The sequence below is a fragment of the Melitaea cinxia genome, chromosome 11 (genome assembly GCF_905220565.1).
Source record: "Melitaea cinxia chromosome 11, ilMelCinx1.1, whole genome shotgun sequence".
NCBI classification, from domain to species: domain Eukaryota; kingdom Metazoa; phylum Arthropoda; class Insecta; order Lepidoptera; family Nymphalidae; genus Melitaea; species Melitaea cinxia.
In genome coordinates, this window is record NC_059404.1 from 9915525 (window position 1) to 9932578 (window position 17054).

General features: G+C 32.2%; 1 protein-coding gene and 1 long non-coding RNA gene across 2 annotated transcripts; one reads left to right on the forward strand and one right to left on the reverse strand.

Annotated features, from left to right (window-relative positions):
* Positions 1-2151: 2151 nt before the first annotated feature.
* LOC123657889 lies at positions 2152-3245 on the reverse strand. Its single transcript, XR_006743796.1, has 3 exons — positions 3197-3245; positions 3086-3112; positions 2152-2179 (listed from the first exon to the last, which is right to left on the reverse strand). It is a non-coding gene; the product is annotated as an uncharacterized LOC123657889 (long non-coding RNA).
* A 4298-nt stretch (positions 3246-7543) lies between these two features.
* On the forward strand, positions 7544-15706 carry LOC123657711 (netrin receptor DCC-like). The gene is made up of 17 exons (XM_045593229.1): positions 7544-7640; positions 8204-8396; positions 10183-10286; positions 11068-11221; positions 11300-11504; positions 11582-11768; positions 11849-11973; positions 12045-12179; positions 12250-12447; positions 12561-12864; positions 12936-13051; positions 13136-13347; positions 13491-13651; positions 13722-13850; positions 14238-14389; positions 14475-14926; positions 15008-15706. Exons 1-17 carry the CDS (start codon positions 7544-7546, stop codon positions 15087-15089), a joined length of 3006 nt encoding a protein of 1001 aa, XP_045449185.1. The 3' UTR covers positions 15090-15706.
* Positions 15707-17054: the final 1348 nt, after the last annotated feature.

A 17054-nucleotide genomic window follows, 5' to 3' on the forward strand; every position in this document is an offset into this window, starting at 1 on the left:
TATAAAATGTACATGGAAGTTTATATCCCGTCTACTTTGAGCTGTGTTTGTTTTGATCGCGTGGTGTTGCCAGCTTTCGTAAGGTGTTAATTTGTTTACAGAGATTGAATCTTTACTAACTTAAAAAGTTATTGTAATTGTTAAGTTTTTGAAAATACTATTGTTATGTTTTTTTTCTAAATAATTTGATAAAGTACGGTAAATATTACGATTTTTTTTTTAAATAGACTTTCATTTGCGGCAAGAGATAATTAATTATAAGAGGGCCATTGTGTTTTTTCCAAACATGTACCATGTTAAAAGATAAAATGTTACCATAATATACGATATCACAGATTGTTTTTCAAGACTTGCATATTTCCTCATCTTTTTCTTCCCAATTATTATCATTTATATTAAACTTAGAATTTGAGTAACAGTGTTAACTTAGGTTTAAAACTTTGAACCTGTGATCGTAATCAAATATACCTAGTCTATATTCATCAGGACATCTGGACTATTCGGCCAATATAAAGTCGCCTGTCTGCACTAAAAGCATGATAAAATAAAACTTAGTCTGTTCTTAATTAAGGCCATTAGCGGTAAGAAATTTACGAACTCTTATTCGATTTACAATACAAGATAAGCAAGACAGTATTAATTACCTAATTGAGCCTCAGGCTACTTAAAGCAACCTGAAAAATCTTCGTGGATTTAAAATATATATCATGGATTTTGTTAAGTACTTTTGTATATTCCTTTCTTTTTATTTTCGTTTTTCTAAATTAATTTGTCGTACTTCGGAATTATAGAACTGGTTTGTGTATGGCGATGTCCACTCGTTATTTATGGTCAGTCGATTGATTGAATTAGCGACCCTTGAAGCGATTTGCTCGACAGATATAATTTATGTAGCATGAAATTATTTCATTGGATCGCCTTGATTATTAATCTATATTATGAAAAATGTTTTAATTATTTTGTTTAAATAACAGTCATAACATAATTATTATAAAAGCAGTATTTTTAAATAAAAACTCTTTCTACATCATTAGAGACTCATGGATAAATTTCCTACTCAAAGGTAAAGATTAATTCGTCAGTTTGTGATATAACTCGGAAGCAATGACTGCACTTGTTCCCAGAAGCACGCAAGGGAGATTAACTAGGACAACAATCAGACCAGAAACAAATATGACTGGCCCGTTGGCTCAGTTTGTACTACCCTACCCTGCTTTCTGTTCCGCGGATTGCGGGTTCGATTCCCGTCAGAGTCTGAGTGTAATATTTGTATTTATTTATTTATATGTGAATTGTTTCTATGGATATTTATCAAAAATAAGTAAATAACCAATATATAAAATTATAAAAGTCGGCTGTTACCTATAGCACAAGCATTATGTGGCTTACCTTAGGAACAGATGACTGTGTGTATGTTATAGATATTTATTTATTAAAATATTAGTACTGCTTTCGCAAGAATCAAACCCATTTATGTAAGCGCTAATGAAGCCTATAATCTCTATTCAGTCAGAACTGTTTTTATGATCAAGTTATACAAATATCAATATTCATTATTTTTGATGTATTAAGTTGTTTGTGCAACTGAGTGTTACAATTATAATTAAAGCATAATTAAGCTCGTAAAGTTGCAAATTTATTGTTTTATTACAATATCTGTATACACACAATGCTTTAAGTAAAATATGTTGTATCGTCATTTTCATTGTGCTTTTGCTCTAGGGGTTGAGGGCTAGATGTTAGCCGCTGCCCTGAGTTTGCGTGTAATATATGTACTGTTTATAGATATATATTTCGAAAAACAATATAACTATATCATTCGGCTATTACCTATAACGCAGGTATTAAGTTGCTTATCTTAGGAAAACACGACCGTATGTATATGTTAAAAGATATCTGTATTATATTATTTGACATCAGATAAACTTAATTTTTATACATTTATAATATATACTTATTTATTATCAATCCAAAATGATTTATTTACGATGATAACTAATAAATACTATATACGGATATTTTACATCCCCAAATATAAGTTACCCAACGATATAAGTCCATAGGTCTGAGATACCTTATCATTCAGGCGCACGCCGCACGTGCCGGTGATCTGTATCGTAGGAAGGCTCACCTGACACAAGTCCGACTGGAACGTGCCTCGCATACAGTAGCAAAGTATCTGATGCAGAAATAAACTTGCATTTTATATCGTGCTTTAGTGTTTCCTTGTATTTATTGCGGCGTTGGATATGAATACGGCGGAGTTTATTTAAGATTGCTTTTTGAATTTTGCGTTTATTAAAAATTGTTCAGTATTATTTATTCTTAATAAAAAAAGTACTGATGACATGTAAAATATTTTTAATTTCTAAATCGAAAATAAATAAAGGTATCTAAAAATGTGTGTAGATTACGATTCCGTATTTTAATATTATTGAAAGTACTGTTACTGTCAAAAAAATTGTGTTCTTACATATTTTTAACTTCTACGCTATAAGTCTTCATTGCAACGTTTTTTTTTTCACTGAAATTATATTTAGTTCCTATAATAACATTTATATGTTTTACGTATATATTAAATTGCAAAGAAAATAATCAACTAATACGTTTTATTACTAGGTATCTTTTTCTATAAAGGGGACAGGTATCCGCCTGATTGAATAGCTCTCATCCCACACTAGAGTATACGGAACACGTTCATGAATATTTCAACAGTGTGAAGTTAATAAGGGAATTCTCCTTTGTCTCAAACTGATAGGTTAATTACGTAGACGGACGAGAGATTCATTTTGGGAATGTACAAGATACGATAAGACAAATTAAATGGACACGCGTATTATCACTGTCGGTATATAAGTTTATAGTATTAGTTTCGTATATATGTTTATATAGGTATATAAATATGTAGGAAGGTCACACCGAATAATTACAATGTAAGGAAAAAACAATATAGTTATTAGTTAACGAGGGGGAGACGAAATTCTTAGAATTCGATGCCGGGTCCATTGTGTGGCAGAGGGAGAAACTCATTGCAGTTCTCAGGACTTGTAAGAAAGCACCCTTTGAATTGCGCATCAACGCTCACCTTCACTGCTCGAGTTGCCCGCCCTGCCTAGCCAAATGATACATCGAAATATATAACAATTCATTCGTTTACGTAAATTAATTATTATTGAAAGAGTCTAGGTTAAGCTACTAGCAGGTTACAACAACTTCACCGTGCCAAGACAGAGTCAAGACTGCTTTAGCCACGATTGCACCGGTCGTTTTTATACACGTCAGAATGACTCGAGTAATAGAATGAGTGAGGGTTGGTATCGAACGATGTGCTAGGTTGTGTGACCAGTGCATCTGTTGTTTATAAATTCCTTGCTAATTGCTTACAACAGCACAAGTGTAGAGAAATATATCAATTTCATTATATATATGTATAAGATCTCATCATTAATTTATTTATAAACATGAACACGAAGCAGTTTAAAAATATGTGTATATTAATAAATTCATTTAGGTATTTAACGGACACATTATCTGGAAGTGACTGACATGGATCTTTGGGAAGGTATGTTAATATAAATGTAATTTAAAATCTAAATTAGGTTATTTTTTACCATAACTTTCTAATTTTATGGCAACTTTTCCGGAATACAATACTCTAAATTCTTAACTAGTTTTTCTAGTACTTTACCTAACATAAAAATATTGATATGTAAAGTGATATAAGCGATGACACGAAAGTGATTTTGGAATTATGTACAGAATATTAGTTTTGCTTTCTTTTGAAATTGACACAGTGAAAGTTATTAAATAAACTAAGAATTAAATCATAGAAGTTATTTATGTATATACAATGGCATATTACTTGCTTTATTATTGAGCATGGGTGCGGCTTTCGTGAGTTAATATTGTTTTTGCTAATGACTGAGCCAATTTGCACAGGCCTGGAAAACAGCTTGTCACAGACGTGACTAGCATACTACTGGGTACCAATTGGCACTTCCTAACCAACCTCACACGACTAATGAAATTTTTGCCGCAAACATTTTCTATACTTCGTTAATATTTTTGAATACGAAATTTTCAAAATGTGTATTACTAAATACATTATTTGTAAATATTATTCTAATAAGCTATAATAAGTTAATTTAACTGTTGTTGAAAATTTTTATCTGGCACATAAAATAGTGATAGGTTTTGTAAATACTATACCTACTGCTACTTTAAGAAACTATAACTTATGCATTCATAGGTTGCCAATATAAACAATTAAGATAAAATGTGAATCCTTTTGGTGAGAAAGATTAATATAGTAAAAACTTTTATCTACTGGATACAAATACGTCAAATAGTCTTATCAGCCAGGTGTGAGGTGCATCAATCTTTAAAAAAAATTGTTATAGCTATGGTACATTCAATATGTCTTTTAAAGTTGGCAAACTTTTGAGACTTAATTTTTAAATCAGCGAAAAATTTCAAGGATATTCGGAGACAGATAAATGGGTAATATTTACCCAGACGGACTTAGATTGATACTATCGATAAAGAAATATGTAGTTTAGAATACTTGCCCATCCTTTAATCTTGATCATACACTACGGAAAGGTTAGGTATCAGCACGCGTGACTCGAATGTATACAAGGTAAAATTGATACATAAAACGAATATAAGAAAATCGTCAGATAAGGATTCAGGAATTGGTTGTTTCAATTTGTTATTTCTATTTGCTTTGATGATTATTCTACTATTATTTTTGTACTATTATAATACCTACAAGCAATGTTTTGATGTTTCACAATGAAATAAATTTTACATATGTACCTACTTAAAAAATCAAATAGTGTATGTATAAATTAATTATTACTGAGTATATATGAAGGGATAAATTTAAATTCTATTCAAATAGAAAATCTCAAAGCACACAGAAGAAATAAAACAGCGAAAGAAGAATAGTTAACATAAAACAAACATATAATGAAATTTTAACTGAAATTATTTTATATGTTTCTAACAATCTGCGTGTAAGTTTTGACATTGTAACTTAATGTGGCGAGATAAGTCTGGTGCAGCTTTATCTAGATAAAGTATCTAGGAGTGGAGATAGCTCTAAAATAATTCGACACCAACAATTTATACTACGCCAATTCGATTTTTCGATAAGTTTGTTTTTTAATGCGAACTTGATAAAATGTGTTTTTATATGTAATAAAAAAAATTGTGAAATTCCAATGAATAAATTAACTATTAAAGATACCAAATTTCAAATAAGTTTCTTAATTAATATAAAAGATATCACGTTTTTCCCTTTTATAAGTCTCTATTGTAAAGTTCATTTTTAAGAGTTAGCTTAGTATAAATTGCTGGTGTCGAATTATACTTTAAAACACAAGTTTAATAAAATCTTGACTTAATCGCTTCTTTAAGTTCATTACTTTCAAAAATTGTTTGCAAAGGTATTGATATAGGTAAATCAAAATGGAAACCAAATTTACAATTTAAATAGGAAATTTATGTCACTATATCTCTGTCTGGATCATACTAACAGTGCAACACAGATCTTAGTAACACTTAGAAAGACAGTTGACAGCCGCTCTAGTGTAATGTTGAGAATAGGCGCTTAAACGTAGGCGGCCGCGGATTCGATTCTCATTAGGAGAGTAAATACTCGTATGCTTCAGCCTGTAATATCCCACTGCTAGGCATAGGCCTCTTTCCCGATGTAGGAGAAGATCAGAGCTTAATCAACCACGCTGCTCCAATGCAGATTAGATTTGCATTGATTTTTCATACATTAACTGTCACAAATTTTACAACTTTTAGTGCGTGTGCAACTGTTTATTTTTTAAACAATTTTTAATATCATATCAAAAATGTTTATTTTTTGTTCGGATACAATAACAGCATTACCTACTTAGGTACAGATAAAAACTTTGCTATTTTTTGGTATTTACGCTACGCTACGCTACAGCCTGTAATATCCCACTACTGGGCATAGGCCTCTTTTCCCGTGTAGGAGAAGGATCAGAGCTTAATCCACCACGCTGCTCCAATGCGGGTTAGCGGATATATTCCCTACTATGAGTAACGATCGCTATCAGGTGTACATGATAGCAACTGGGACCAACGGCTTAGCGTGCTCTCCGAGGTACGGCGGGGAGACCCACAAGGACTGACAACCAGACAGAAGATAAATATTTGTATAAACACAAATATCCACTCCGAGCGGGAATCAATCGTCGGTGTTTAGGCGCCTCCGACACGACATATGCACCATTACACCAGAGCGATCGACACGCGGATATTTACTCGTATAAATATTTGTTTCCGGTCTAAAGGTCTGTACTTTTCTTTATCGGTCTCCCTATGACCAAGTAACATAGCTGTTGGTCCTAGTTGTTATCATAGATTTCTGATACCGATCGTATGTCCCTACGTACGTACAGGCTGAATCAGTCAATCGATAGAAGCTTTTACATAATCTGTTAGTTGCCCCACTAGAATAGTAAAAAAACCGGTAAGTGATTTTGACGAATAATTAGGTGTAACAAAAATCGATACTCACTTTACATCATTTATAATATTAACTCGTACATAAAATAAAATTGTAATTAGCTGTTGTCTATACAGGGGAATAAAATGTAAAACTAAGTAAGGACTACAAAAATATGTTAAGTCTAACTTAAGGTTTGATATAATATGTTTTTTTAGACCCTGAATTCCATATACATTTATAGAAATTAAGTTATAAAAAAAATATCTTTTTTCTAAATTCTCCGTGATATTGTGTGAAAAGTTAGTATTGAATTTAAATTGCCTATCAGCAAATACCCAATCTCAAAACGAAATCAAAGAACGGTGAAATTACTAAATACGTGACTCGCATCGTCTAAGAACGCAATTTACTAAACACGTGGGGATCTAAAGATTTCAGCAGATATTGGCCTCTTTAGGAAGTTTGTTTCATTTACTTTTATCTTTAATTGGCTTTGTAATACCAATAAGTGACGCATGTTAATTTGTATTAACATCTTATCTTACTAAATCGTACATTAAATTAGAAAATTTAAGTATTACATACTTTTAGGCTCTGTAAAACAATATTTTTGTTTTTCGATGCTGACAAACGAAAAATCGTTGTACTTCAATAAATTCGAAATTTTAAATTTCACGGTAAATCTCAACATTCAAGCGTTAAGAGAATTTAATTGATCAATCATAATTTACAAAACGAGAGCATGTTTACTCACACTTATCTGATGATCCCCATAAAGCTCAACTTTGCAAAAGCGTTACTGAGTCGGCGCGAAATGACATCGAGAGTGGGGGACAGTAACCTTTCGAACGTGAGACGGGGTGGGTGTGTCACTTTGGACTCTGAATACATCGCAATGTGCGCGTAAACTGCCAATTTTGTTTATATATAAAAAAAAAGTTTTTAGTTCCGAATTAGAAATTTAAATTGGTCAATTTTCCAAATGTTTGGTTAGTGTGCAGTGTTAAGTGACTATGTGTGAAGTGCGAAGTGGTGATAATAAGTAGTGTCAGTATGGTCGCGGGGGTAATTAAAACAGATAAACGTGCATGGAACCAGTTCAAGTCCGTTTTGCTTTTGCATCTTTTGTTCACTGTTCATGTTACAAAAGGTTTGTAAAAAAACATACTCGTGTTCTTTGGACCAATTATTTAAAAACAAAAATGGTATTTACTGATAAAGTTGGCAATACAAAGCGTTGCACGCTGCAATAAAATAACTTTTTATGTTGTGATGGTTTTTGATCACTATTTTTAAAGTTTAGTTTACGTAATATTTGTCATTGTAATTAAAAATCAGAGATTAATACTCAATTTTGATTGAAAATCTCACGTATAATATAAATAACTGCTTTTTTCAAAATAATAATAACAGTTAATCTCGCTTCTAAAATTAGGACATTAATACATTTTCTTTGCATAGATATGCTATCTGTAGCTTTGAAATAACGAATATTGTGTATTTTCTATATTTACTTCTTCCTGAAAATTGCTTATATTGATAACATTATCTAGGAGTTAAGTATTATTTTATTGTAATATTTTTAAATAATTAAAAAAATTAAGAATCTATTAGTACTTTTTTTTATATTTAGTACATATTCATGTTCATAATGTTTTTATTTTTGTAATTGACCAGTATATTTACTATATAATTAATTTTCCAAAAATAAAGCCCAAAGCCGGGCGCCTCGGATAAAAGAGCACCCGGCGGATACAATAGTCGGAAGAAGTGAACCTGCTACCTTACGGTGTGTGGCTGAAGGTAAACCGAAGCCAACGATCCAGTGGTACAAAGACGGGTCACCGCTTGCCCCTACGGACCATCCACATAGGGTATTACTGGAAGATGGACTTTTATTTCTTAGGTAAGATATAATTACTTATGAAATATAATGAATAGAATAGAAAGATAAGTTAGCTGATATACAATATTTTTTGTTATAGTTTCTTAAACTTTCACTGTTTACTCTTAAAACTAGTAAGACTAATAGAATAAAGTATATTCCTCAATATTTTTTGTTATTTAATGGGGCGTCCTAGCAAACAAATATGCATATGTATTTTCTTCAGTCATAAATAAATTGATAATTCACCCCACACTGCTTCGTTTCTGTAATCGATTTGACAGGTTTACATAATACATATAGAATCAGGATCGTGCCTCGGATTTTCCTCGCGAGAGCAAATATGTGAAGGATAATGTTTGTATTTCCTTTGTTTGACAAACAGAGGTTGATTTAGTTCATATGTAGTCAAAGTACTGTGCGTTATATATTATTACAGTATTATATTATAGTTATCAGTTCCTATAATTGATTAGTAAATTGTTTGTAATTTTTGTTTGCTAAATAGATTCTATTAATAACGTTGTGGGAATGTATTCTAGTTTAGGTAGATTTAAGAATATGTGATGATTTTTACAGAAAGGTTAACATTGGATTAGCAATGCTGAATATCCAAATGCTAAAATTTTTAATGTTCATCTCGTTTTCTACAGTAAAGGAAACATCGTGACAAGAATTAAACAACTGAGTATTTGATTAATGTGTGTTTGTCAATCTAGACTATCGCAACGTTGCGTGACAGGATTTTTTTTTAGGAGTAGCGGCCCTTGTCCAGCCGTTGGCTATTTACAAGCTGTCACAAAGACATTTTTAAAAAGGCCTAGATTTAACTACTAATGTTTCTTATAATCCACATTTAGTAAAGATTCATTAATTGTCTTAACCAATTGAACGCAAAATAATAAACTATAGACAGAGTATAACAATTATACTGTAACTGTGTAATAATTATGTTTGCATATTTATATAGTCGACAATACAGTTAAACATAAGGGCTCATTACAGATGTCCTAATGGGCTATTCCACTGATAAACAACATTGTTATGTATTAGTATATTTTAGTTTGGAGAATTAATGAACAGGAATAAGCTACTTATATTATACATTCCTTTTTTTAATATATACACAATACACACACTGTCGTCTGTTCCTAAAGTAAGCAACTTAATACTTGTGTTATAGGCAACAGCCGACTGGGATAGCTACATTTTTTCCGAAAAATTTACTTATTAATAATACATATATAAATAAATATTGTATAATATAATTTTGACTAGCCCGTTGGCGCAGTTTGTAGTGACCCTGCTTTCTGCTCCGAGGGTCGTGGGTTCGATTCCCACCCCGAGTCTGGGTGTAATATAAATATTTATGTATATATTTATATATGTATTATTTATAAGTATGTTTATCAAAAAAAAATATGTAGCTATATACCAGTCGGCTGTACCTATAACACAAGCATTAAGTTGCTTACTTTAGGAACAGACGACCGTGTGTGTATTGTGTAAATATTTATTTATTATTTATTATTAAACATATATATATTATATTACACCCAGATTCAGGCGGGAATCGAACCCGTAACCCACGGAACAGAAAGCACTACAAATTGCGCCAACAGGCTAGTCAAATTTTAATGTCAACATTACATTATTGTACATTTAGGGAATAGTTAACTTATAGTTATCTCAGTAAAAGTAAAAAAATTAAATTGTATGTCTTCTTTCTGTCTCAGATTTCAGATTATAATAATATTTGTTTAAGTGTTGTCTGTACTATATTGTTGTCTTATTTTATGATATTTAGGGTTATGCGTACCAAGAAGGAGAGCGATGAAGGCGTGTATTGGTGCGTCGCGCATAACACAGTCGGCGAGGCCGTTAGCAAGAATGCTACACTCACCATTGCTGGTATGTTTCTTTTGTTACCTTTTTAACAAATATTGAGAATATTTATGGGTTTATTTAATGGCATAACAAGAAAGTAATAACATAGTAAATGATAAATGAGTTAACTTTCATTTCATAATATCATTTATTATATTTAGAATACATTATTTTTTTTTAATAGTTTATCATAGTGATTTAGTAATTTGCAATTATCATTTATAATTAATTAGGTTTTGTAACTAGTTACTCAAAACTAAAAAAAGTACTGGTATTACTTTCAAATTTTGGCAACGATCTCTTTTTACATTTTGATACATAATTTAATAAATTTTGTATTAAACTTACTAACCTGATGGATCCAAAATTACACATAATAAAATTGTACAAATAGTATTTTTAGTATTTTATTTTTACTTTTCAATGATGTTTTATTACCAAAGTAATAGTTGAAGCTCATATTAAGATAAATCAAGCATTACATGATGTCGAAATGTATGATAATGCTTAAGACGTCTTTGGTACTAATCAAGTCGCAGTTTAGTTACTTTAAAATATTAATATGCGCAAAAGAAACGTGAGATTGTGCAACTTAGACTGCGCTAAATGTGCCCGTCTACTAAAAGCGCCCGGGGGACATTTTAAAACACTGAAATCTCTATTAGTCTCAAATTCTAAGTATAAGTTTTAATGACCTCCGACTCCTTGGACAAAAGTTAGTGTTATTATAATACAAATGAAACGCTGGATACGTGAAAATGCATAATTTTTAGTGTATGGAAAAATAATCCAAAACATTTTGCAGTACTGAGAGAAGACTTTAGAAATGAACCAAAGGATGTTAAAGTAGCTAGTGGTGAACCAGCGCTCCTCGAGTGCTCTTCTCCGAGAGGAATTCCTGACCCTTCAGTACATTGGACTAAAGATGGTCATAGCTTAGACGTGGAAGTTAATGGAAGGTAAAAAATAATAATGATATTATGATAAATTGGTTACAAGGAAAAATATAATTTAATTCACAAATTACGTACTTTCAGAATAACGATTATAGATGGCGGTAACCTTAAAATTTTAGAAAGTCTTCCTTCAGATAGCGGCGTTTATAGATGTCTTGCGTCTAATGTGGCAGGAGAAAGACAATCGCGTCCTGCAACTTTACTCGTATTACGCAGACCGCATTTTCTCGTGAAACCTAATAACATAACGGCACTAATTGGTCAGAACATTGAGTTTCACTGCCAAGTAAGTTACATTAATGTTTATTAGAATGCGATTAGCCTTTATCGACCTCATTATATTAAATTTTTATTTCATTTTAGGCATCTCCCGAATCAGACGTTTCTGTTACATGGTCAAGAGATAAAGGATTATTATCACCATATGCAATTATACGTCGTGGTTCCTTACGAATTGATCGGGTAATGGCATCAGATGGCGGTACTTACACTTGTAGAGCGGAGAGTCAGGCTGGGTTTAGTGTTGCTGCTGCAACGTTGACAGTTCATTGTTAGTAAGCTTTTTATTATTTCTGTCAGTGTTTCAATTCAATTTCAATTGTTCTGTTTTCAATTTTATTCTAATTTTAGTTTTGCCACATTTCACACGAGTTCCTTCAGATCAAACGGCGTGGGAAGGAGAATCTGTCTCATTTCCATGTGAAGCTGATGGAACACCGAAACCGTTTGTATTCTGGACAATGGAAGGGTCTCAGGTAAGATAAAAAACAAAAATGTGGAATATTTTTTTGATGATTGGTTGTTAAAATTATATACTGTCTTTCAGGAATTGGTTTTTCCTAATTCAGTTCATGGTACAGGATCGCTATATTTGGATCGTGTACTCACACAACACGCCGGGAGATTGACTTGTGTGGCTATTAGTGCGGCAGGCAGTGCTTTACACACTGCTACTTTGCAGGTATATTAACAAAATAATAATAATAATAATAATCTGAACTGAGTATACCAGTAAAACATTTTTATTGTAGGTTTTGAGGAGAGAAGCAAATTCCTTTAATGGTAACTCCGAAACGTCATCTCCTCATCCAGAATTAAATAAACCCCAGAATCATCCTCCGATGACACAGTACGAATTAGTTCAAGCACGTCGATACCTCCAACAAGATGTTTTGGCTTTAAGACGTGTTGAAGGAATATCATCAACAACATTAAAAATTGTTTGGGATGTAAGTTAACTTGCAAAAAAATTAATTTTAAATGTGTTTTTAAAATTTATCAATAAATACAAAATAAATATAGTGGAAGTAATCATTTATAATTATTATTTATTAATTTTTAGGTCTTAACTGATTACAACGAATATTTAGAAGGTGTAAAAATATGGTTCAACGGAACGTCACTTAATCGACAATATATTTTAGATGTACAAAATTATGAACAGTCAAATAACACTTTAGAAAGTTTTATGGAATTAACGAAATACGACAATTTCACGATGACCACAGTTCACAATAGTGGTTCGTCAAGTCATTTGTTAACAGGGTTGATGCCATATGCACAATACAATATATTTTTGATGCCATTTTACAAATTGCTACTAGGCAAGCCGTCCAATATGAAGAGCGGTTTTACAGAGGAAGACGGTAAGCCATGACTAACGAGCGCGAGTTTATTTATAGTCGTCATAAATGATTACATAGTCTTTTCTTTTTAGTCCCATCCGCGCCACCTATGAATGTATCCGCCGGAGTTATTAATGCTACATCAGCTTGGATACGTTGGGATCCTCCACCAGTACACGCATGGAATGGTGAACTTTCCGGTTATTTGGTACGTTTATGCTGTCCAAATATGTATTTTTATGTATCGCTAAATTGTATTTTCATGTTGTAATGTTCTATTGATGTTGTACAGATTGAAGTACGAGTAGGTGGTGGTAACAGTGGTCGGGTGGTAGGACAAATGTCGCTCGGAGCGCGAACAAGGGCGGCAGCGGCTAGTTCATTACGAGCAGGTGGTAGATATAGTGCCCGAGCGGCTGCCGTTACGCGTCGCGGGCATGGGCCGTTTAGTACGCCCGCCCACATACATATGTTACCTACGCACTCACAGCGACATTATGTGCAGTATGTATTTAGCAGTTACATATAAATCGCTACACACGTATAGTTAATACCCGTATAGTTGATAGCTGGTTGATATTGGAAAAGATAAACTTTTTCATTTATTTAATTTGCGAAATGGTTTAAAGATCTGATGCGTTTTACAGAACGGAGCCAGCAACAGATAAGGCAATATTGTCGATATTCCAAGAAACGTGGCTACTCGTGTTAAGTTTATGTTTGTTAACTATAATAATATTAAGTTCAGTTATAATTGTTTACTTACGGCGAAAACAATCTAAGCAACGGAAAAGCCACAATAGTGCGGGTAAGTTATTCACTTTTTATTTAGTAATCTTGTTTTATCTATTATTTTTTATCATTGTTATTGTATATAGGTACACCAATAACAAACACTCAGTGTTTACTGGGTAAAGAAGCGGTGTGGCTTCGAGAAAGGCCTTTGTATGAAGGATCCAATGAACCCCGAATAGAAATTTTGAACTGCCATCAAAGTTTATTGCATAGTAAGTACTAATAAATAATAATAGACACTTTTTTTTCGTCTTATCCATGTTGACTTATCAGTTCACATAAGTTTGTGGCAACTGCTTCGTTTAGAGTCATACGATTATGTTTTATAGCCTTAACTTACCCGTTACATAGGCTATGTTGAATAGAATTTCACTCATGGGTCTGGTAGTGCTTAAGATTAACGCATTAAAATATACAAAAGTTCAGGTTTCATTTTTATATGTACGTATACATTCATATTATAAAATAAATGTGATAATTAAAAATTTGTAAACTCTACTCATCCTACTGACTCAGCACAATATAAGATTTAAAATATTAAAAAAAATGTACTTCATGTTATGTTTATGTAAAAATATACAATATGAACAATACTTTAGGCGGACATACAATAGGAACAATGGCTATGGAAGCTGAATACAGTCTTCCACAACATACCAGTGCCATTAATATGATGTCACACGAAGATAACAGGCGACATCCTCCTGAACCATACGCGTCAAGTGCCATCTATACTGAATTAAATTATCAGGTATAATACGGTATTTTAATTTAAAGCTGTATTAAAAACGTAACCAGAAATTAAATCTAAACTTAAAATTCGAAAATAGTTGCAGGATCATACAGATGCAGAAGATTTATGTCTAAAATGCGCCGTGAGTCCAGAGTCATACGATAACAGTATGGTTAGGTCATTCGCCGAAAGTAACCAATATTCAAATGAAGAATGTTCAACGTGTTGTCGAAGCAGTAGTTCAACTCTAACGAAAGACTACAGTGAAATGACGAAATGTGGTAATGATGTAGACGATATGCAGGATATGTCCATGGACGAGTGTCCATCCTGTAAAACTGCTCAGTCACGATCGTCCAGCCATCATGGTGAAAATAAAGAGTGGACAGCTATTGCTGATGTCGAATATGATTATCCGCAATGGCAATGGCTGGCTAGAGAAAATACATTCAGGCAAATGACTCAAGAATCGAAACATTCCAGTCAAGGCAGACGAGGCGAACAGAATTGTAGAATGAATTTATGCGATATTCTCCCTCCTCCTCCTTATGAAAGGTAATACGAGGCCTTTATGATTACACCAGCTTATTTTATAAGTGGCAAGTAAAGTTATTTTTTTTTTTAATTTTGTTCCAGAGAGTCTCCATACAGAGAAATGCACGCATTCGCTAGTAATTCTGGCGCATCCGGTTGCTCAGGTCATACGTACCGTAGTTAGTGTAGTTTATATTCAAAAGATATCATTAGACGGTAAAAAAGCAATACTAACTTTAAGGAAAATGTACATATACAATGTAAAAAAAGGTTGTTGAAATATTAGAATAGGGGATTGTCACACCGCTACGAAAGTTGAGGCTTGCTTAAAAATATTATTTTACTAGTTTTTTCTAGCGGTTCGAAATACGAAAATAGTTTCTAGTCTTATTTAAATGATTTATAAAATATATATTAAAATTATAAAGTTTAAAGCGGTGTCGGAGTTGGCTGTATAAGGGTTGTAGTAGTATCGTGAACGTGTTTCTCATAGACTGCCATATAACGTAATGTAGTCAATACATAGGTTTCATCTTTCTCTAGTGACTGTGATATAGTATAATTTCGATCGTTTTTAGTTTTGTACATAATTTGAAATATTTGATATCCTTATACAATTTTTATCGCTAACTTATTTATTGTATGTAGTTTAATAAATTCAAAACGGAACTTTAATATAATATCGTATATAAAAATCACGTTTTTAGAATTTGTACTGAATTCGGGTTTGTAGTCTCATTGAAGAATTTTATTTGTATATTTTGATTCATAAACTGTATTAAATTATTATTACATTTCTAATATTCGTTTTATTTCAAATTAAATCAACGTATTCCCTAGTTCCTTTCCCGTATATATTATTTTATAATTTTGACAGCTTATTAGACGCACGTAATAGGCAGTTAACACTAGTACGTTATACAAGTGCTTAAACGTTAACTTTTTGCATCTGAATTTAACAAATGAACCACTCGAATGTTAATAATTAACGACTCAATAAAATTGTCGTTTGCGAGTAATCAAAACATTTTACGTAGCACTAAACTTACAAATTGCCTATTACTTATGTAGTACACGTAATGATTGGTGGAAATGTGTACATAAATTACAAAATGCAGTGGGTTATTTTCAGGAAGTTCTAAAAAATCATTGAGTATTTAATGTTATTACAACTTTTTTATTCGTTGGAATTTATTTTTATAGGTACCCTTACAAATTTACAATATACATATTATTTTACTTGATACAACAAAATTAAAATCACTCACTGGTATTCATATCGAGTAACAAAGTGTACCCAACTTTCGGAAATCACGTAAACAAAAAAAAAACAGTGAAAACAAAACTTTTTCGTAAGAGAATTTAAAATTTAGGACTGTTGCTATCATTACTCGTTCTACTATACTCTTCATATTTTTGAGCGTATGTTTATTTTATATTTCGGTCAACCCTTCGGTTAAAGTTTAAGTTTCGCATACAGTGTGATAATAACTGAAAGTCCCAACAATTAAAGCCTTAATCAGCTTTGCTCATAAATATCCAACGTTTGTGTAGTAGATTCGCAGCCTGCGACCTACCGTGGGGTGTTACCATAGCAACCGGTCCCTAGTACGCCCTTGTTATTAATACCCATAATAATTAAACTTGATTGCATTTCGCACCAGGTGTTGGATGATGGCTCTTGTCAGAAATAGACGTGACCCCCCCTGTCTGCGTCGGTGATATTTTGAACAGAAATTATATAAGCTAATAAACAGATGATCGTCTTTGAGGTGAAGTTGTGCCATTTATGTTTTCTAATCCCAAAATAGCCACTAACAACATAACTTCTATTAAATTTAACAACGAAACTAACTATATAGCAATATACAGTTCATTGTCCACTTAATAAATATCATTAAGGTATTTTCTTGAGGTTCGGTTGCATACATAATTCTTGCATAACATTTTTGACGGATGAAAAATGTGTCTTTACTTAAGCAATTCAAAAAGGTTAAACGAAAACATAAAATATATTAACAATTCAATCATCGAACCCCTCAAGTTAAAACGTGACTGCATTCAATCATTCCAAATCGTATTTTCTTTGATTTCTTATTTATTTTTTTTGTTATTAATCAACTCACCCTCTGGCAATTCTTGAAAGTAA

Bases quoted from the DNA above. Each gene is read 5' to 3' on its own strand.
- LOC123657711 (XM_045593229.1), top strand. From the start codon at position 7,544: ATGGTCGCGGGGGTAATTAAAACAGATAAACGTGCATGGAACCAGTTC. The intron at 13,348-13,490 runs GTATGTATTTAG...TGCGTTTTACAG, and splicing joins TCACAGCGACATTATGTGCA to AACGGAGCCAGCAACAGATA. The intron at 14,927-15,007 runs GTAATACGAGGC...ATTTTGTTCCAG, and splicing joins CCTCCTCCTCCTTATGAAAG to AGAGTCTCCATACAGAGAAA.